Source organism: Tasmannia lanceolata, unplaced genomic scaffold, assembly GCF_043159265.1.
Source record: "Tasmannia lanceolata isolate RefF3 unplaced genomic scaffold, GAP_Taslan_0.1 ptg000002l, whole genome shotgun sequence".
NCBI classification, from domain to species: Eukaryota; Viridiplantae; Streptophyta; class Magnoliopsida; order Canellales; family Winteraceae; genus Tasmannia; species Tasmannia lanceolata.
The window spans coordinates 49,540,450-49,558,753 of record NW_027518679.1 but is presented as its reverse complement, the minus strand read 5'-3'; the positions used below and the strand labels follow the sequence as shown (position 1 = coordinate 49,558,753).

General features: G+C 37.5%; 2 protein-coding genes across 2 annotated transcripts; both read left to right on the top strand.

Annotated features, from left to right (window-relative positions):
- The first annotated feature begins 845 nt into the window (after positions 1-845).
- On the top strand, positions 846-8,779 carry LOC143886401 (sm-like protein LSM3B). The gene is made up of 3 exons (XM_077390362.1): positions 846-1,001; positions 7,003-7,098; positions 8,501-8,779. The coding sequence occupies exons 1-3, from the start codon at positions 885-887 to the stop codon at positions 8,579-8,581; spliced, it is 294 nt and encodes a 97-aa protein (XP_077246477.1). The 5' UTR covers positions 846-884; the 3' UTR covers positions 8,582-8,779.
- A 1-nt stretch (position 8,780) lies between these two features.
- LOC143886393 (cytochrome P450 87A3-like) lies at positions 8,781-17,158 on the top strand. The gene is made up of 9 exons (XM_077390351.1): positions 8,781-8,864; positions 11,653-11,974; positions 12,085-12,234; positions 13,992-14,243; positions 14,326-14,415; positions 14,618-14,696; positions 16,466-16,575; positions 16,757-16,884; positions 16,977-17,158. The coding sequence occupies exons 1-9, from the start codon at positions 8,797-8,799 to the stop codon at positions 17,062-17,064; spliced, it is 1,287 nt and encodes a 428-aa protein (XP_077246466.1). The 5' UTR covers positions 8,781-8,796; the 3' UTR covers positions 17,065-17,158.
- Positions 17,159-18,304: the final 1,146 nt, after the last annotated feature.

Here is an 18,304-nt window from a genome sequence, read left to right as displayed (position 1 = left end):
ATATATATGAGAAAACGGTTCCTACACATATGTGTAAAGAGTTCTCTACACACTAGCTTAAAATACAGTGGGGGCCCACATTGTTTGGGTGATCCAAGCCATCCATTTTAAAGGCCCTCACATAGATAGGGTGTCTACAAAAAATCAGATCCATAGGATCATCCCAACCCTACGATTTGTGGAGGTAAAATGGATGTCTTTAAAATATATATATATGAGAAAAGGGTTGCTACGCTCGAGCACAGAAACAGGGGGGGTGATCCTAACCATTCATTTGGAAGGCCTCATCATGGGTGGGGGGGGCTACCAAAAATCAGCTCCATTAGATCACCAATGGGTGTCCATTTGTAGGGCCAAAAATAGACATATACTATTTGTCCACAAATATGTCCATTTTTTGCCCCACAAATGGACACCCTAAGGTGATCCAATGGAGCTGATTTTTGGTGGACACCCTACCCATGAAAGGGCCCATCAAATAAATGCTTTGGATCCCACCCAAAATGTGGCCCCACCCTCTTTCTGTGCTCAAGCGCAGCTAAGCTTAGATGTGCTCGAGCACAGCAACTCTATCCTCTGTACATATATTCAATCAAGACCATTGGTCTTGTAGAACATCAAGAGTAGAGGAGACCCGCAAGATTCCCTAAACTTCAATGCTGTAGATTTTGTTGAATGAACAGATCAGATCCAATAAACATGGCACAATCTGGGTCCCCTTGTTAGATGACCTTCGATCATCTGAAAAAAAACGGAAACCCCTTTGCTTAGAAAAGGTTATTATGCTCTTATAAAGGATATTTTGGTAACTTCGCTAGAATGCCCTTTTTAAAGCAACGAATGTGACAAAGGCAAAACGCAAAAAGGCAATAGTGTTGGAGGGAATGGCGAGTGAAGAGGAGAGCACAGTGAAAGAGCCTCTCGATCTGATTCGACTCAGTCTTGACGAGCGTATCTATGTCAAGCTCCGCTCTGACAGAGAACTCCGGGGAAAATTACATGTATGTTTTTAGGAAACCCCTTTCCTTTTTTCTTCCTTATCATGGAAAAATCACATGTTTCTTTTCTCTGTACCCTCACTTTTTGTTTTTTATCTATGCATCATGCATGTGCTTGTTTTTCTTACATGGTTTTTCAACTCCCTTGGGTTTTCTTTAATGGGTTCAGTTGTTTCTAGACACCCATCTTGTGTTTTTTTCTAAACGGGGTTTTTGCCCTTCTTACATATTGTTTTTGTTGTCTTATGCTTGTTTCAATCGAATGACTTTCTGTTGTTTTTTCTTGTTTTCCTCAAGAGGGAATGCATATTTCTATATACCATTCTTTCTTTGACTTGATATGATTGTCTGAGTTTTGTTTTTGAGAGTAGGGTTTGTGCAATTTGCCTCTCATAAAGCAAATGAAGTTGTTTACTTATTGGAATTTCAAAGATAGGGGGTTATAAATTATGAGGTTATATATGATTCTGTGAGGTTCCCCACCCAAATCTCAGCTATTTTATCTCTTAAGGAATCTTAATTTATTTATTTTTTTTCTAAAGATTGGATTGCAGTTATGATTCTTATCAAGTGTGTAGTCCTTGCCATTTCCTTAACTTAGATTTAGGTTTTAGTACATTTTGGTAAGAACTTTGGAAATTACGGGACACAACACTACACATGAGTACCTCCTTCCACAAAACTGATGGCCAATCAGAGGTTGAATCGTTGTCTTGAAAATTGTTTACAATTTTTTCTATATCCAACCCAAAATATGGACTCACTTGCTTTTGTGGGCCGAATATTAGTACAACACCATCTATCGTGAATCTAGCAAATTCACCTCTTATGAATTGGTGTATGGAAAGCTATGTTGCATGGATTCGGATTCTAGTGTCGAGATCCGACACGGATTCGAGGTGTCCGATTCGGCAAACCCCAAAAATTAGGATTCAGTTTCGGTAATTTCTAAATAAAATAAAATTTTAAAAATTAAAAATAATAAATTTACATCTATATAGATATATGTATTTATATATATTCATGAATATTTTCAGGGTGGAAGGTCGAGGCGTTAGAGTTTTTATTATGAGAGTCGAAGGAGGAAGGGGGTCGAGGCGCTAGGGTATTTATTAAAAGAGTATGGCTTGTGCTTTAGAATAAAAAAAGTTAAGACGAAAACGCACTTAAAGGGAAAATATATAGGATTCTCATTTTAAAAGAGATAAAAATGAGTCAGATTCTCCTGAAAAAAGAGGATTCGTTCGGGACACGCCTACGACAAGAATCCGGGTGTGTCCCACGCGAATCCAAGTCGGATTCGGGTGCGGAGACGTGTCGACACGGATTCGGCATAGGGTGGCAAAGAATCCATGCAACATAGATGGAAAGAAACCCCCCGACCTTGATCACTTATGAAGAAGGCTCACCAGTTGAGCAAAGTCGATGTGGAGCTTCGGGATCGGAAAAACATTTTTGCACCTATTAAAGAAGAATTTAGCTTCAGCACATGCTCGTATGAAGAGTTATGCCGATAAAAGCTTATTGAACAGGAATTCTACGTCGGGGATTATGTGTTCCTACGTTTACAACCGTATCGGCAATCCATCATTTGCCTTCTAGAGTTAATGAAACTAGTACCAAAGTTTTTTGGTCCATATCAAGAGATAGAATGCATTGGTCAAGTAGCATACTAGTTGGACCTACCACATGGTAGCAAATTACACTCAGTCTTCAACGTTTCATGTCTCAAAAAGAAAATCGGTGACAAGGTTTCCAGATCAACCGCCCTAACACCAATTTCAGATCAGGGTAGTTTTTAAATAAACCATACAAAATTTTGGACCGTCGATCAGTAAAGCAACATAACAAGGCATGCTCTAAAGTTTTGATCCAATGGTGCAACACAACACCTGAAGACTCCAAGTGGGAGAACTTGTCACAATTCCATCAATGTTTTCCTGACTTCGCACCTTGCGGCCAAGGTGGTCTTTATGAGGGAGGAATTGTGAGGTTCCCTGTCGAACTCTCCGTCAGTCCGCTGTCTTATCTCTTTAGGAATCTTGATTTTTTTTTTTAATTTGGACGCCAACTATGATTCTGAATTTCTGATCAAGCATCCTGCCCGCTCCATTTCCTTAGCCTAGATTTAAGCTCCTATTGATGTTAAATAAAGGCAGGCATTTGAGTTGTAAAGCATGCGATTGTGATGAATAAAGACTTGGAGAGAGTCCGGCCTACTCATAGGCAACCTTGTTATCTTCGTTTTTTGTTATTTTTTTCCTTTTAGAATTCCATACGAGATTCTTCTTCTTTTGCTTTACGCTACAACCATAAACATGGGCATTTGGAGTGATCTTGAAAATCCTTCTACTGGACTCTACCATGGATGGGTCGTGGTAGGAAAGATCAATCTCACTGGCCGGTGCTAGGCATTCAGTTGGTTTTCTTCAACACTCTTTACAAACTGAAACAGTCAGTCATCCACAGTCCTACGGGCAATGGTCCATTGATTGAAGGATGATCTAGCTCTGATATGTTCATCCAATCTATGTGGTAATTTTTACTACAATCACCCCAATTAGTGAGTGTGTGATGCAGGATAATCTAGCTCTCTGATACCAAAAACGTACAGAATCTCCCAAGGCCTCAAAACAATAGCAATATGCACATGTTGAAGATTCCGGACCTGAAAGAGGGCTTTGGGGTAGGTTTAGAGGTATACATACACAAGCTGGGAAGTTGCTGATTTATGCTGGGATAGTGTAAACTATTGTGGTAGGGAATATGAGTGAAGCAAATGGGTGAAAATTAAGAGTTTGAGTCCTAAAATAGGTGATTAGGTTTGGAAAATATTTCTATGAGGTTTAGGATAGGTTTGGAGTGGTGCAGATTTATTTTGGGAAGCTGTCAAAGGATGCCGGGAGAGTGTAAAATTAGTTTTGGAACAAAAATGAAAGGGCCGCAGGATATGGATGGATTTGAATAATGTTTCTAAGGCTGGTAATCATTTTTAATGGATATTTTAGGGGTTTTGGTAAGAATATGTGAAAAATTATGTGAGAGAGCTTTTGGGTGTGATTAATGGAGGAGGTTTGGGGTTCCCGGGAAGGTGGCTTATGGGAAAAAACCAAAAAGAAAAGAAACATTAAAGAATTGATAGCTAGGTCGGAATCTCACCAACGACAACTAGGGAATCACTTCAAGGGTTCCTAGGCATCACACCATAGGGAAGATCAAGGCATCACACCTTGGCAAGGAGTAGACATCACATCCACGCAAGAGACAAAACCTTCAAATATTTTTCCATTCATCATTCCATCATCATGACTATAAGAAAGTGTCACGAGGCTACAAATATATTTGAAAAGAAAGAGAACTAGAAAATTTTAAAACATGAACAAATACCTAACACTTTTGGTCTAAAATACCCTCCAAAGGCTTTACAACTTTTCCTCACTTAAAATACATGTAATACATGTGTGGGGCTTATTTAAAACACTCATAACTCAAAAAACTTAATGCTTTGTTTTGTTAGTCAAAGTTGGCTGGGAGAATAGTGGAAGAAGTCAAAGGGAGTAGACAAGCATGGAAGATGGGGAGAAGATTTGTGGAAGAGCGGTGAGTAGTGTTTGGCTGCGCAGCAATCCTCGAGAAGATTAGTGGAAGATGTAAGGGTGTCATTATCAAAATAGAGAGTGGAAGAGAGAGAAAGAGAATAAGACAAGATATTTTCTCCTCTTCTTCCACTAAAATGGTGAAAGATGGGGAGAAGATTAGATGAGGGAACATGTCCGCCACATGGGCACCACGTAGGAAAAAAGGCAATTATGATGTCTGTGAGTCAAAGGGAGTTTCAATGCAAAATGGCAACCAAACATTTGTTGGGCAGATTAGTGGAAGATCGTCGGCGTTTCAAACGCCGATGATCTCCTTGCTTTGAGCAACCAAACAGGGAATAAATGTTTTTAATGGGAAAAAACTATGGTACCCTTACTATAACTGAAGGGACTTAAAAGGCAGATACAAATTTTTTTTTTTTTTAAAAGGTACATACAAATTAAAATTTGGACTTTAGGATGGTCCCCATGGGTGTGTGTTAGGGTGGGTGGGTGGAGGGCATTGGACCGTCTAGAACATCTGACCGTACGACCATTTACATGGTGGTGATATGCAATGAACTTAAACGGGTTTATTGAGACATATATGAAACGACCTCATGTATTATGTCTTCTAATCATTTATGGTGGTTGGAATGCGCTAGAAGGCAACCGAAGATTATACTGATGAACCAGGTTGAAGAGATTAATTCTAGCTTGTTCCAAGTTAGGAGGGACAACTGACTCTAAAGTCTTCTCCACTATTTTTTTAGGAGATATGCGAGATTGGACTCGTTTTGTACTGTTCATGTGTTGAAAACACTCGACATTTTGGATCTGATACATTTGAGTTATAATGATAATAGGGGGAAATAACTCGTTTCTCTCCCCCACACTCTTTCTCTTATAGAAAAGAGAGTATTGATTTGGAAGATCCATCACCTAAAGTTCTAGATATACACTTCGCGAGAAATTCTTGAGGAAGATATTTGTTACTATGCTCATGTAGAAGTGATTGTCTAGGTGTGGGTGCAGGCATGCATGAACATTGGAGGGGTTTCTGCTATTGCAATTATTGTATTTGAAGGAAAAATATACAAAAGGAAAATGTGATGAATATTTGGTGTTACTGATGAGAATCAAAATGCGACCCCCGAAGGCTTACCAGAGAGAGCACAGAGGATCCACTTCCAAAGCTCCAATGTTGATATGGCATGAAGTTGAAGGAGGACGGTCCACGTGGGAGATTCCCTAGCCAACAGGGGAATTGTCTTTACTTTCTCTTGGCAGTCAAGTCCTTGTAGTTATTTCATTAAATAATCGAAAGAGGGCGCATATGACATCCTGTGACATCATAATCACTTGTCACTTTTAACCATCTGAAAACCATTAAATCATTGGGAGGTTTCATTTAGCTTAAAGGGGGGCAAAAGCTGCCTTCATACGGAAGTCCCCTTCTGTAGAATAATGATCTGGAGCTAGGTTTCGAGGTCTTCAAGGAATGGGATATGGAAATGTTGTTAAAATTTGTAGGGATTCTTCCCCTTTGCACATACTCTTGCTGATCCATAACTTCAACAGCTTTGGAAGTTTTGCTTTGGTGGATTGATCTTGATTTTTTTGGGCCAACCATACTAAGCCCACAAATCCAAGGTTCTAGAGCTAATCTAGGCTGGATGGGATTGGTGGGGTGGTGCATGATGACAAAGATGACGTAATCAAATCTTTATCTGACCCCATTGGCTCTACGGACTCAAATGAGATAGAAACATGGTTTTAAATTTCCAATAAACCAGCACGAAACGACCAAAATGTTTCTGGTTCCATCCCCATTAAAACACATAGCTAAACTAAAACATAGTGTATTAGTGTTATACAAAACCAATATTTATGACATAATTATATTTATATATATTGCATGTGTAATGTATGCATGTAGTATGTATAAATATTTATATGAATTACATGCGGAAATGTGGTATGTACTGAATTATTAGACAACAGCACATGTCACTAGGTGTTTGATATTGTTAAACCATTATGGGTGATTGTTTTTGGCTTCTCTTCTATTGAAAAAAAAAAAAACAGTATATCAATATGCAAAATGGGGTCTGCTTCAAAAAGCTAGCAAGTTAGGTCTTGGATGGAAAGCATCAATATCAGATCAAAGACGGTTTCTATGCTATTTTGATTTTGGTTTCTAGACATATTTACATATTTGTTACACCGTGGCATAAAAGTCCAAATGAATTTTTTTTCTTGCCCTTCTAGTTACTTTTTCGAGCACTCACTGTATTTAGATATGTGTTATCATTCAATAAAATAAAGAGTACTTGCCTTTGCCCATGCAAAACATCTTGTTGCACTCTAATAAGGTAGTATTAACTAGTCTAATCATTTTTGTTTCTTGTTTTCTTGCTCTGCAGGCTTATGACCAGCATTTAAACATGATACTTGGGGATGTTGAAGAAATCATAACCACTGTAGAAATTGATGATGAAACATATGAAGAGATTGTTCGGGTATGCCTCATTTGCATTATTTCTATTTCAATAGATTTTTAGAGTGAAAAGCTTTCTTCCTTAGAAGTGGTTCCCTTTTCATGTCAGAAACCAGACATTTCTCAAAGAGATCGACTACCAAAATTATCTTGTATTGATGAATGAAAACGATCATGATCCGGTGCTTGTGCCATTTGTACTTAGTGATTAGGACCGTTGATCTGAAGGGCCATCACAGGCCAACCCAGTGGGTCCAGGTCTTATGCCAAAGGGATATCTCAGTCGCAAGATTGAGGCATGCAAAAAATCAACAGTCTAAAGACATCTTTAGTACATCTTTTTCATCATGCTTGATAAAAGGTCTAGAATCATCCGATGAGGGTGATCACCATCCATGTGGCAGTGGGCCCATGCCATATGTGGTTGTTTTCCTTTACGAAAATGACGCTCATCCCAAAAGAAACTTTCTCAATATAGAAGTATTAAATAGTAATAGGGATGATGAATGCAGTTTCTTATGACCTGTGGGTAACTAAGTTACTTTTTTTACTTTACAAATATCCACTTATCTAAATTCTAAATGCTCCACTTAGTTTTTCGATTTACTAGACTGCTATAATAAGATCATTTGCTTCCATCCTGCTGTTTCTGTTTGATTCTTGCAATATTTCTGTATTTTCTTGTAGCCATCTTGAATCTTCTGGATTCTAATGTAGGAAATATTCTTAAAAAAATTGTTTGATGTAATGATGCATGTTTAAAAGAGTGCAAGAACTAGGGGAAACCATGGAGATACACTTCCATACATTTAATGACACAGATCCGATAACAACCTTAGCTCTGTTTTTTTTTTTTTTCAATGGTTGCTGTGGGGTATATATAGTTAGATTAACTAAAATAAGGTCAAGCTTTCTAAACTAACAGAAGAAGAGCAATATTCATACATCACTGAATAGCCAGTGTAAAATTCCTACAGTTGAATTAAATTCATTACCATTGAAAGAGGCCATGCTTATGATGTGGATATTTTAAAGAGTTGGGTTTTCTAGACAAATATTTCTCACTTCTGAGAAAGAATTGAACCTAAAATTTTCTCTTCTTAGGATCTAAGCAGCACATGGACTAGTTAACTGTTAAGATAGGATAAACTAGACTCTTTATTTATAAAAAAAAAACGATTTGTCTATCAAATTATCCTATAATCTGAACAACCAAATGTGAAATTATAGATGCTTAAAAACTAGATCTTAATTCTCTTACATATACGTGTCCTCTTGACTAGAAAGAGGAAAAATAAAAATAAAATAATAACTGAACTGAGTGAGATCTGACATTAGATTTAGAAATTACTAGTTACTATTCTCTTGAGACTATGGCTCCTTTCATTTGCGACTTTCCTTTTTATTCTGTTTCATTTTCACAGACTACGAGGCGCACTGTTCCATTTCTTTTTGTTCGAGGTGATGGCGTAATTTTGGTTTCTCCGCCACTAAGGACAGCCTAGATTTGGGGTTAAAAGTAGGCTTTTGATGAAAAATTATGTGAAGCTTAGTTGATCAATCTCCAATTTCTATCATGTTGCTCTAATTTTCTCAACACTCTTTAACTGAAAAATGCTTCTAATGTAATCTCTCAAATATTTCATTTTCCAGGCCATTTTTGGCTTATTTTCGTATTCAATTCTCAACTGATGTTTGTGGCAGTTTTCCTTGGTGAATTATGTGGCACCGGAATTTATTTTCAGGAATGTCCGACTACTTCAGTTGTGTCTGCTTCTGCCTGAATAGGTAGTTTGCACAGTCTCATGGGTTATTTAACACCATAGTTGCAAAGTTTGGATTCTGAAATATTTAGGAGTCATGGACTATACTTATTTTTCTAAACAATACAGTGCATGGAAGACTGTTAAAATGTGTGCTAGATTGAGATGTGAGTTAATTTTTAAGCACAATGTCTTTTTCATTAATTTTGAACCTCTTACTAGATATACAAATAATATATAAGAAATTGATGAATCATTGGTCAAATTTGTGTTTATTTAAAAAATGGTTTGATTAGAAAATTTCTTATAGAATTTGAAAATGTGAGAATTTTTTAATTCTTCAGGATTTTGTAGAAGTGTCAAATGGTGCCTCAAAATTTTGAGATCTTTCAAAAAAAAATTCAATTGTTGGGAGAATTTTGTAACTATGCACAATTATCTCATTTTTATTTCCTTCCAAGTATCAGTACAAAAGAAAATTCCCAAAAGAACCTGCCATAACCTCAAATATAGTACTTTTTTTTCTTTTTTCTATGTATAAACGTTGGTTCATCAAGAATATGCAAGAAAAGCACCTTGAATTATTGATTCATCTCTAGAGATGGCTCGGAACCAATAGTTCATTATGTAATGGATCTTTCTGTTCTAATACTCAGAATAGGATTTTATCAGTACTTATCATCTGTTCCTGACGGAACGCTATTGGATCAAATTACAAAGAAGATTGGCTGGAATCGAATGAAATGAAACATTTGATTCATGTAGCAGGAGAAGAATTTCCCATTCGGCCGAAAAGATACGTGGCCGTGAAATAGGGATTAAGTGGAATTGAACTGAGCGGATGATAGAGTCATGGAAACACTTATTCCTTTGGACTCCATGGAACAATCTGCTAGAAAGTATAAAAATTATTTCCGATATAAACCCAACACAAACATCTAGTTTTCAATTTGGGGCTACTAGAGAGATTACATCAATCTATTATAACTTTGTAGTCATCCATTGTCATCACCTTCTCAGATGGTTGAAACGTAAAATTTCTAAAACCACAGAGTAATATTGGATGACTATAGATCTATCATAGATGAACACCTCGCCTCGAGAAGCCCCGAATTGATGTAAAATTTATCCCACTCCAACTGTTGGATCTAATTTATTTAATCGAATAATAGTAATATGTTTAGGCTGGATGATTTGAGGACTTACAGGTGTTGGATGACTATATAGCTTTTATAGATGTATGGCTCATCTTCAATAACCTTAACTTAATATAAAATTTTGGTCAAAAATTATAAGACCCAGCTTAATGGAGGACTACTCCACAAAACAGGAATAATTCTGGGATCCTTCCTTAGAATTTTATTGTTCTCAGATTCAAGGTATGCGTAGAGTTTGAAATCTTTGTTTCAAGAAATGAGCAGAGTATCTTGAGAGGTTGAATGGGTCATCTTTGAACTTTGAATCCCTGGGAATATCAGCAGGCTGTGAGATAGAATACATTAACTAGCAACAGATTTTGCAATATAAGAATCTCATACATATAACCTAGAAGACATCAAGGTTGGGACACCGAGCAGCTTCCAATTGAGTTACTATTTCTAACCCATGTTAATATTAAACAGTAGCAACCCATAAAAAAACATTAGTAAACGACAAAGGAAAAATGTCTATTCCGTTAATGAGGGAGATGCCACCATTGACCATTCAATTACACAAAATAGGAATATGGAAGTATTCTTCTAACAACATTCACAGATCCACCCTTTAAACCGGCGGGCACTATTACCTATAACTTTTCTTATTGATTTCATTCCTAAAGCATCTGTACAGGCTCCTTGACAAGCAACTGCAAAAAAAAAACAAAAAAAAAAAAAAACAAACAAACAAAGACATTTGAGCCTTTTTATACTCTTCTTCTCCATTTTCATCCAGAGTTCTCTTCTTCTCCATTTTCATCCAACTGAATCCCCCCCCCCCCCCCCCCCCTGCGCCTCTCTCTCTCTCTCTCTCACACACACACACACATCCTTTACAACCCCAAATGGAAATGTGGTCTCCTGCTTTATACATTGGAGCCTTGTTTATCATCTGCCTTACACACTGGATCCATAGATGGAGAAACCCTAGATGTAATGGAAAACTCCCTCCTGGTTCCATGGGCATACCACTGCTCGGAGAGACCCTTCAATTCATCTCCCCCAACTCATCTTTCGACCTCCCTCCCTTCATCAATGATAGAATGAAAAGGTTGAATACCCTTCTTTCTAATCATTTTTTTGTGGTAAGGATACATATTTCATTAAAAAGAAAGGATTACAAGTACACACTTCGAGACCTAAAGATTGCCCCATATGAAGTAGCACCACTTCGAGCCATAAAGATTGGCCCGAAGTGAGGTGCTACGTGCTCCTGATTAGGCCAAACAATCAGCCAAATCATTGGCGCTTCTAGGAGATAAAAAGAGAAAATACCATACAACTGATCTTTAATCTCATCCATGTGATTGGCTAGTCTCTAGAGTCGCAAATCCCTTTGGCCCATAAAATAGTAATAGAGGTATCACTTTCTACTTCCAAACTACCCTCCTTTCTCATAATTCAAATGAAATAACAAGAAAATTTGAACCCATCTCTCTTGAGTGTCAAAGTCCTAGGTGGGGGCCTTCTAGATATGGAACTATGCAGGACCCAACCTGGTATGTGACAGGTTTAAAGGGCCTAGTTAACGTGTTTCATCAGCTCTAGAGCTTTTGGCGTATTGGTGAGGTACATAACACTGCGTCCTCACGTAGATTTCTTGTTTTGTTTCTCTAGGTATGGAGGTCTTTTTCGAACCAACTTACTAGGGCAACCTGTGATAGTCTCAACAGACCCAGAACTCTGCCATTTCATCTTACAACAAGAAAGGTTGTTTCAAAGCTGGTACCCAGAGACAATCGCAAAGATCTTCGGCCGACAGAACTTGGGTTTACTTCCGGCTCCAACGTACAAGTACGCGAAGAGTTTGGTCATGAATATCTTTGGCATGGAAAGCATGAAAGAGAAGCTCCTTCCTCAAGTTGATAACTTGGCCTACCGATATCTTTGTTCGTGGTCAAAAAAACCTTCTATAGAACTGAAAGAAGCCATTGCAAGTGTATGTGACCAAAGCTTTGGAACTCGAATTATCGAATTATTGTTGGATTTCTATAGGGAAGATATTCATATTGTTGATCTATACTGCATTTGTGCACTGTTCTTCCACAGATGATATTTGATCTGACGGCTAAGAAGTTAATTAGCTATGATCCAACCAAGTCGACAGACAATTTGAGGAAGAACTTTGATGCTTTCACGGCCGGTCTCGTCTCATTTCCGGTCGACATTCCTGGCACCACTTACCATACATGCTTGAAGGTAGGTTGGAAATTTAACTTTGGTTTAAAACACCAGAAGAACTCTCTGGTCATCACTCACAACAATAGTTACAAAGTGAGGTGGTCATAAGAAGGAAAGAAACACCCAAAGAAAGAAATACAAAAATGAGCCCCTCAGTGGGGGAAGAAAATCAAAGATCTATAATCTATCTCTGACTAACCCTACCCTATCAAAAAGTCTTTCTCTTTTTAAATAAGTGCGATTCTTATTAGAATTTTTCTGATTAAATGAGAACTCCACGAATAATTCATGCCCTACATGATCATTTTCACCTTAGGCTCTGTTTGGATTGCAAGAATTTTCTAAAAAACCTTTGGAAACGAAAAACTTTCCAAAATTTCTTGTTTATCGTTGTTTTATTACACATGAAAAAGCCAAATTAAACCACAACAATTAGACCTTCAATTTATAATAGGCTACATATTGGCACTATCTTGTTTTGATAATTGCACCAATTCATCTTTTCTTTTATTAATTAAACAGTTGTCTAATTGCTATTACAGTTCCCAAAAAGCTCTAAGAAGCCAAGTAATAAGGAAAAAAAAGGCAGACTTTGTGCAATTATTAAAACATAGTAGTGCGAATTTTTGTATCCTTTATAATAAGAGGAATGCTAAACTCAGGGGCGCCCTTGAAAAAATGGGCTGAAAGGGTGCCCCCACTGGCTGCATGTCGCCATCGTGCATTTACTTGGAACCATTATAAATGCATAATGGTGACGTGCACCCAATGGGGGTTCCCTTTCAAACCCTTTTTTGCAAGGGCATCCTTGAGTTTAGCATACCTCTTATAATAAGATCCTTTTAAAAAGCTATAATAATATCATTTCACTCCAATTAAATTGTGGAAACGCAAAAAAAATCCTAAGAAAAAATTTCTGCCGGCAATGTTTTTCCTACAATGCAAAACAGGGCTGGGCGAAAATAATGTTTGCCAATATATTTCTATAGTAGAAAGAAGAATTATAAGATGTCCTAGGGTACATGCCAGTAACATGGGCAGCCACCCTTATATTTGATTAAGGATCAAGAATCCTCTTGATCCTTGATCAAATATCAAGGGTGGTTGCCCTTATACCGGCATAAAGGGACCTGATCATTCTATGTAATGGGTTTGTCCCTGATAATACGTCGTGCATTTCTCACAGTAAGCTCAGTTAATAAAGTATAAAAGACTAATGGAAATAATATTTTCCCCATCTCTGACAGATAAAATCCCCCCAGCCCCCAAGAAAAATGTTACAGGGGGATGAATTTATCCTCAAGCAGTGAACCGTTCTCACATGGTATCAGTGAACCATCCTCAAGCAGTGAACCATTCTCACCGTTGGGGGGTAGAGGAGGAATGTCATTTCCCAAGATTAAATAACACCATCTCCAACAGCTTAGGCTTTTGGAATAATTGGTTGTTTCATATGGTATCAGAGCAATTGCCTGGGTAGAGTGGCAAACTGGCAACATGTGCAGTGTGTAGGCCAACCCTAACAAGAGGGGCCACGCGTGAGGGGGACTGTTAAAGTTTAAAAGATTAAATAAAGCCATCTCCAACACCTTAAGCTTTTGGAATAATTGGTTGTTTCATGAGCTCCTCTCATAATACCAAAACTGAAGGGGTTATAGCGTGGTAGTATAAATAACCCATTAACGACATTAGTCTCCTAAATTAGCATTAACTCAAAACATTTTCATGTGCATATTTCTTTAGCTAAATTTGACTATATTTTTTGGTCATTTCAGGGTCGCAAAGCTGCCATGAAAACTCTGGAGAAGATGCTACAAGAAAGGCGAGCTTCACCTACTAGACGCCACGGGGATTTCTTTGACTATGTGTTAGATGAATTGAAAAAAGAAGGAAATCTATTAACTGAAGAGATTGCTCTTGATCTCATCTTCGTTTTGCTGTTTGCTAGCTATGAAACCACTACTTTGACTCTAACACTAGTTGTCAAGTTCCTCACTGACAACCCAAAAGTGCTAGAGAGATTAACGGTATTCTTGTATCTTACCCCTACTTTTTCAGCATGGGCATCTCTTTTTCTTTATTAATGGAGATATTGGTTTTGTAAATTAGGAGGAACACGAGGAGATATTGAGGATGAGGGAAGACCCAGATTCAGGAATTACCTGGAAAGAGTACAAATCAATGAAATTTACGGCTCAGGTGTGCTGAGAAAGGGCAGCTTTACATCTTTTCTCCATGCATATGCATAAGGAATTGTTGGATTGGTGATATAAAATCACTACATTTCCTAAGTTTGAGATTAACTTCTTTATGAAGGGAATTCTTGGAATGTGTTTGTTTTTTAAGAGCACTAAAGAGGGTTTTTATCTTTAGGATAAGGGCTTGTTCATATGGGTTGCAGGTTCTTAACGAAACGAGCCGTTTAGCGAACGTTGCACCAGGGATCTTCAGAAAAGCATTTCAGGATTTCACAACAAAAGGTAATGTTATAGGAGATGATATTTTCTACCTCTGGTTTTGGTGTCAACACATTTATCAAATTTCTCTAGATCGAACCCAAACTTTGCAACCATAGTCACAAATATTTGTCTCCAGAATTTCTTGGGTTGTATTTTGGGATATTTAATTTTTTTTTGTTAATTTTAGGTTTACATGGAGGAAAAAAATAAAATATGAAGATATCTCAATGATTTTTCAAAATCTCATGGAAATTTTAGGAATTTATCATTTTATATCATTTTATTAAAAAAATCAAACTATCACAATATTTTAGAAAATATCAAAGATACTTACAATTAGGGGTTTTCCAATTTTCTAAAAAGTCTTTTTGTGACCCTCTTTTTCAGGAAAACAGCCAGCTTATTATGAATTAAATGATTAAGACAAAATCTGCTGATATGTGGCTGTTCTTGTTGAGAATTGTACATCAAAATCAATGTTTATTGTTTTGAAATGTCATTGTGGTATTCTAGGATGGTTTTCAAGTGTTGAAAATGCAAGAGTCCTGTTGTGTTTTCTAGGATCCTTATGTTTTGGCTAGAAAATCAAAGAGTCCATTGGGAATTCCTATGATGTTGCTTAGTATACAACAAAGCATTTATTATGATTTGCTATTGTTAAAGTATAAAAGATTAAATAACACCATCTCCATCAGCTTAAGCTTTTGGCGTTACTGGTTGTTTGACATGGTATCAGAGCCAAAGGTCCTGAGTTCAAACCTCCTTGATAGCAAAAATCTACATGCAGTGGCCAAACCCAAAAAAAGAGGGGCCACATGTGCCACGTGTAGTCCAACCCTAAAAAAGAGGGGCCACACGTGAGGGGGAGTGTTAAAGTATAAAAGAGTAAAGGGTTTTGTTAACGAGTGCTCCTAACACATGTTAGGGCACTCGTTAAGGTGCATTGGGAAAGGAATTTTACACATGTTTTGATAAAAATGACTCAAAACATTTGTAAAATTCTCAAACGATGTGAAAAATGATTGGAAAATTCCTTTTCCAATGCACCTTAACAAGTGCACACTCATTAACAAAACCCAAGATTAAATAACACCATCTTCATTAGCTTAAGCTTTTGGAGTAACTGGTTGTTTCACGGCTATTTTAGGAGTGTTTTGTGCCTATAAATAAGGAGTCACTTGTGCAGAGATTGTAAGCTTTAAGGGAAAAGCTTCATAGTAAGAGAAATTTTGAAAAAGGGAGAAAAACAAGAGAAAAGAAGTGTAGGGATTCTAAGGAAAACGAGAAAAGAAGAAGAAGTCTCTTGTAAGTGTTTTGAGATATATGAAAGTCTTTTTTATGTTTTGTTTGTGTTTTTAGTGGAGCTCTACACAGGTCCTTTGGTTGCGTATCTTCTTAGCTCCCCTTATCTTCTCTTATGCATTACAGCATTACATAATTGATCCATTCAATATGGGTCAACAGTTCTCTTGGGATCCGGGTAGAACTTACCCTCAAAAGCTAGTCGTTAAGGGGAGCGTGTTAAGGGGAGCGTGCCCATTCTCTTATAACCCATCCACATCCATTTCACTTTTCCGATGTGGGATCTTTTCTTTTGTATGGAACCCCCAAAAAGTTCTCTCCCGAAAAAGTGAGAAACGAAAATGGCTTTTTGTGAAATCGCCTAACAAATCCGTTATGACTATGTTTGTAACTATAATCTAGATTCTCAAAAGTCTAAATCATGCACAACACATGAATATTTTTGTAACTATAATGAACTGTTTTACCTACGTGAGTAATGCTTGCAGATGGATATACAATTCCAGCAGGATGGGCGATTATGGTGTGTCCTCCAGCCGTCCACTTGAATCCTGCAACTTATGAAGATCCACTTGCCTTTAATCCATGGAGATGGGAGGTGTGCCATTATCAGTTTTCTATCAATCATGGCAACAAAAATGCCAAACTTGCTTTCTTGCTAACAGAATGTAGTGTTTTAAAAATGGGTCTTGGATTTTCTTTCATGTTCTTTCTTGCTGTTCAAAAATGAAAAACAAAAAAACAAAAAAAATTGACAAACATGAACAAATACTTAACAGGGCACTGATACACGAGGTGGGTCTAACGATTTCCTTGCTTTTGGTGGGGGTATGAGATACTGTGTTGGAGCAGATTTCAGCAAGCTACAGATGACTGTTTTTGTTCATCACTTAGTCACCAAATACAGGTGTGTGCGTGTGTGTGTGTGTGTGTGAGAGAGAGAGAGAGAGAGAGAGAGAGAGAGATTTGAACTGACATTTTTAGTGATGGGTTTTTCAGGTGGACAGCAATCAAAGGAGGAGAGATACTTCGGCGTCCTGGATTAGGATTTCCAAATGGGTTTCACATTCAGCTCTTTGAAAAGTAGACAGAGATACATTGTGGACCTTAGGCAGCAAGCCCATTAAGTCATCTTTAGAATGGGCTAATCACTTTCAGCCTATATAGAACTCATTATTGATGTGGGCATGTGTATGAGGCTAAGCTTTAATATGAGAAATATTTCAATGGGATGTCTCTAAAGTCCATGTTTCCTTCATTCTAACAGGCTGTTTGAATTCATGGATTGTAAAGTCCTAGATCTTACAAGCTAAAACCTGGATTTTATAAGCTAAACCTGGAATGTAAAGATTAAAAGCCAGGTTTTAGTTTATTAATTCCAGGTTTTAGCTTGTAAAATCTAGGATTCTACAATCCTGGATCATAAAATCCTTGTATCCAAACAGCCTGTCAAGGTTTGGGAGCTTTTAAGCTAATGATGTCTCTTGAAGATATCTACAGTATCTCAAAGAGGCAATGATATTTCCACCAGATTTTTCTAGAGTTTTCAGCTCATTTTGTTTGTCCTTTTTTTTTTAATGACTACTTTTTCCCGAAAAACAAAAATAAACCAATATTCCATGGAAAAAACTTGGCCAAACATGGCGTAAATGTTTGTTTTTTTTTCCTCATAGATAATCATCTCTTTACCGTTTCTCTATTCTTTTGATAACCCAACGCATTGGCAAGTTTTGACACCTCGCTCTCTAAGAAACCTACACATAAAGGCACATTTTTTGCAACAAGTGAAACAGTCTGCTAGAAAAGGTGGTACCATTTGTTTCATGTTTTTCCAAGGTACATAATTTAATAGAAACAAGAAAATGGAGAAACCCATAAATACAATAGCTCACATATTATAAGCAAAGTGGAAGAAACAATAGGCACAGAATCGACGCTGGAAAAAATGGAAGACGCCTAGAATTGGTTGAGCTTGGGATCATCTCGGTTTGAACTAAGGTCATCTCAATCTGACTCAAGGCCTTCTCGGTCTGACTTGGGGTCGTTCTGGGAATGGCCACATGTTCGACCGAGAGGAGCAATGACCTCAAGTTAAATTGAGATGATCCCGAGTCAACACCAAGGTGATCTTGAGCCAGATCAAGACGACTCTGAACCGAGATGACTACGAATTAGACCGAGATGAGCGATGACCTTGATTCAAACTGTGGTGACCTCGAGTCAGATTGAGATGTTCCCGAGTCAAACTGAGAGATCCTGAGTTGATTTTTCTCTTTTGGGAAAAATACACTTAGACCCCCTGTGGTTTCTGACACATTCAACTTAAC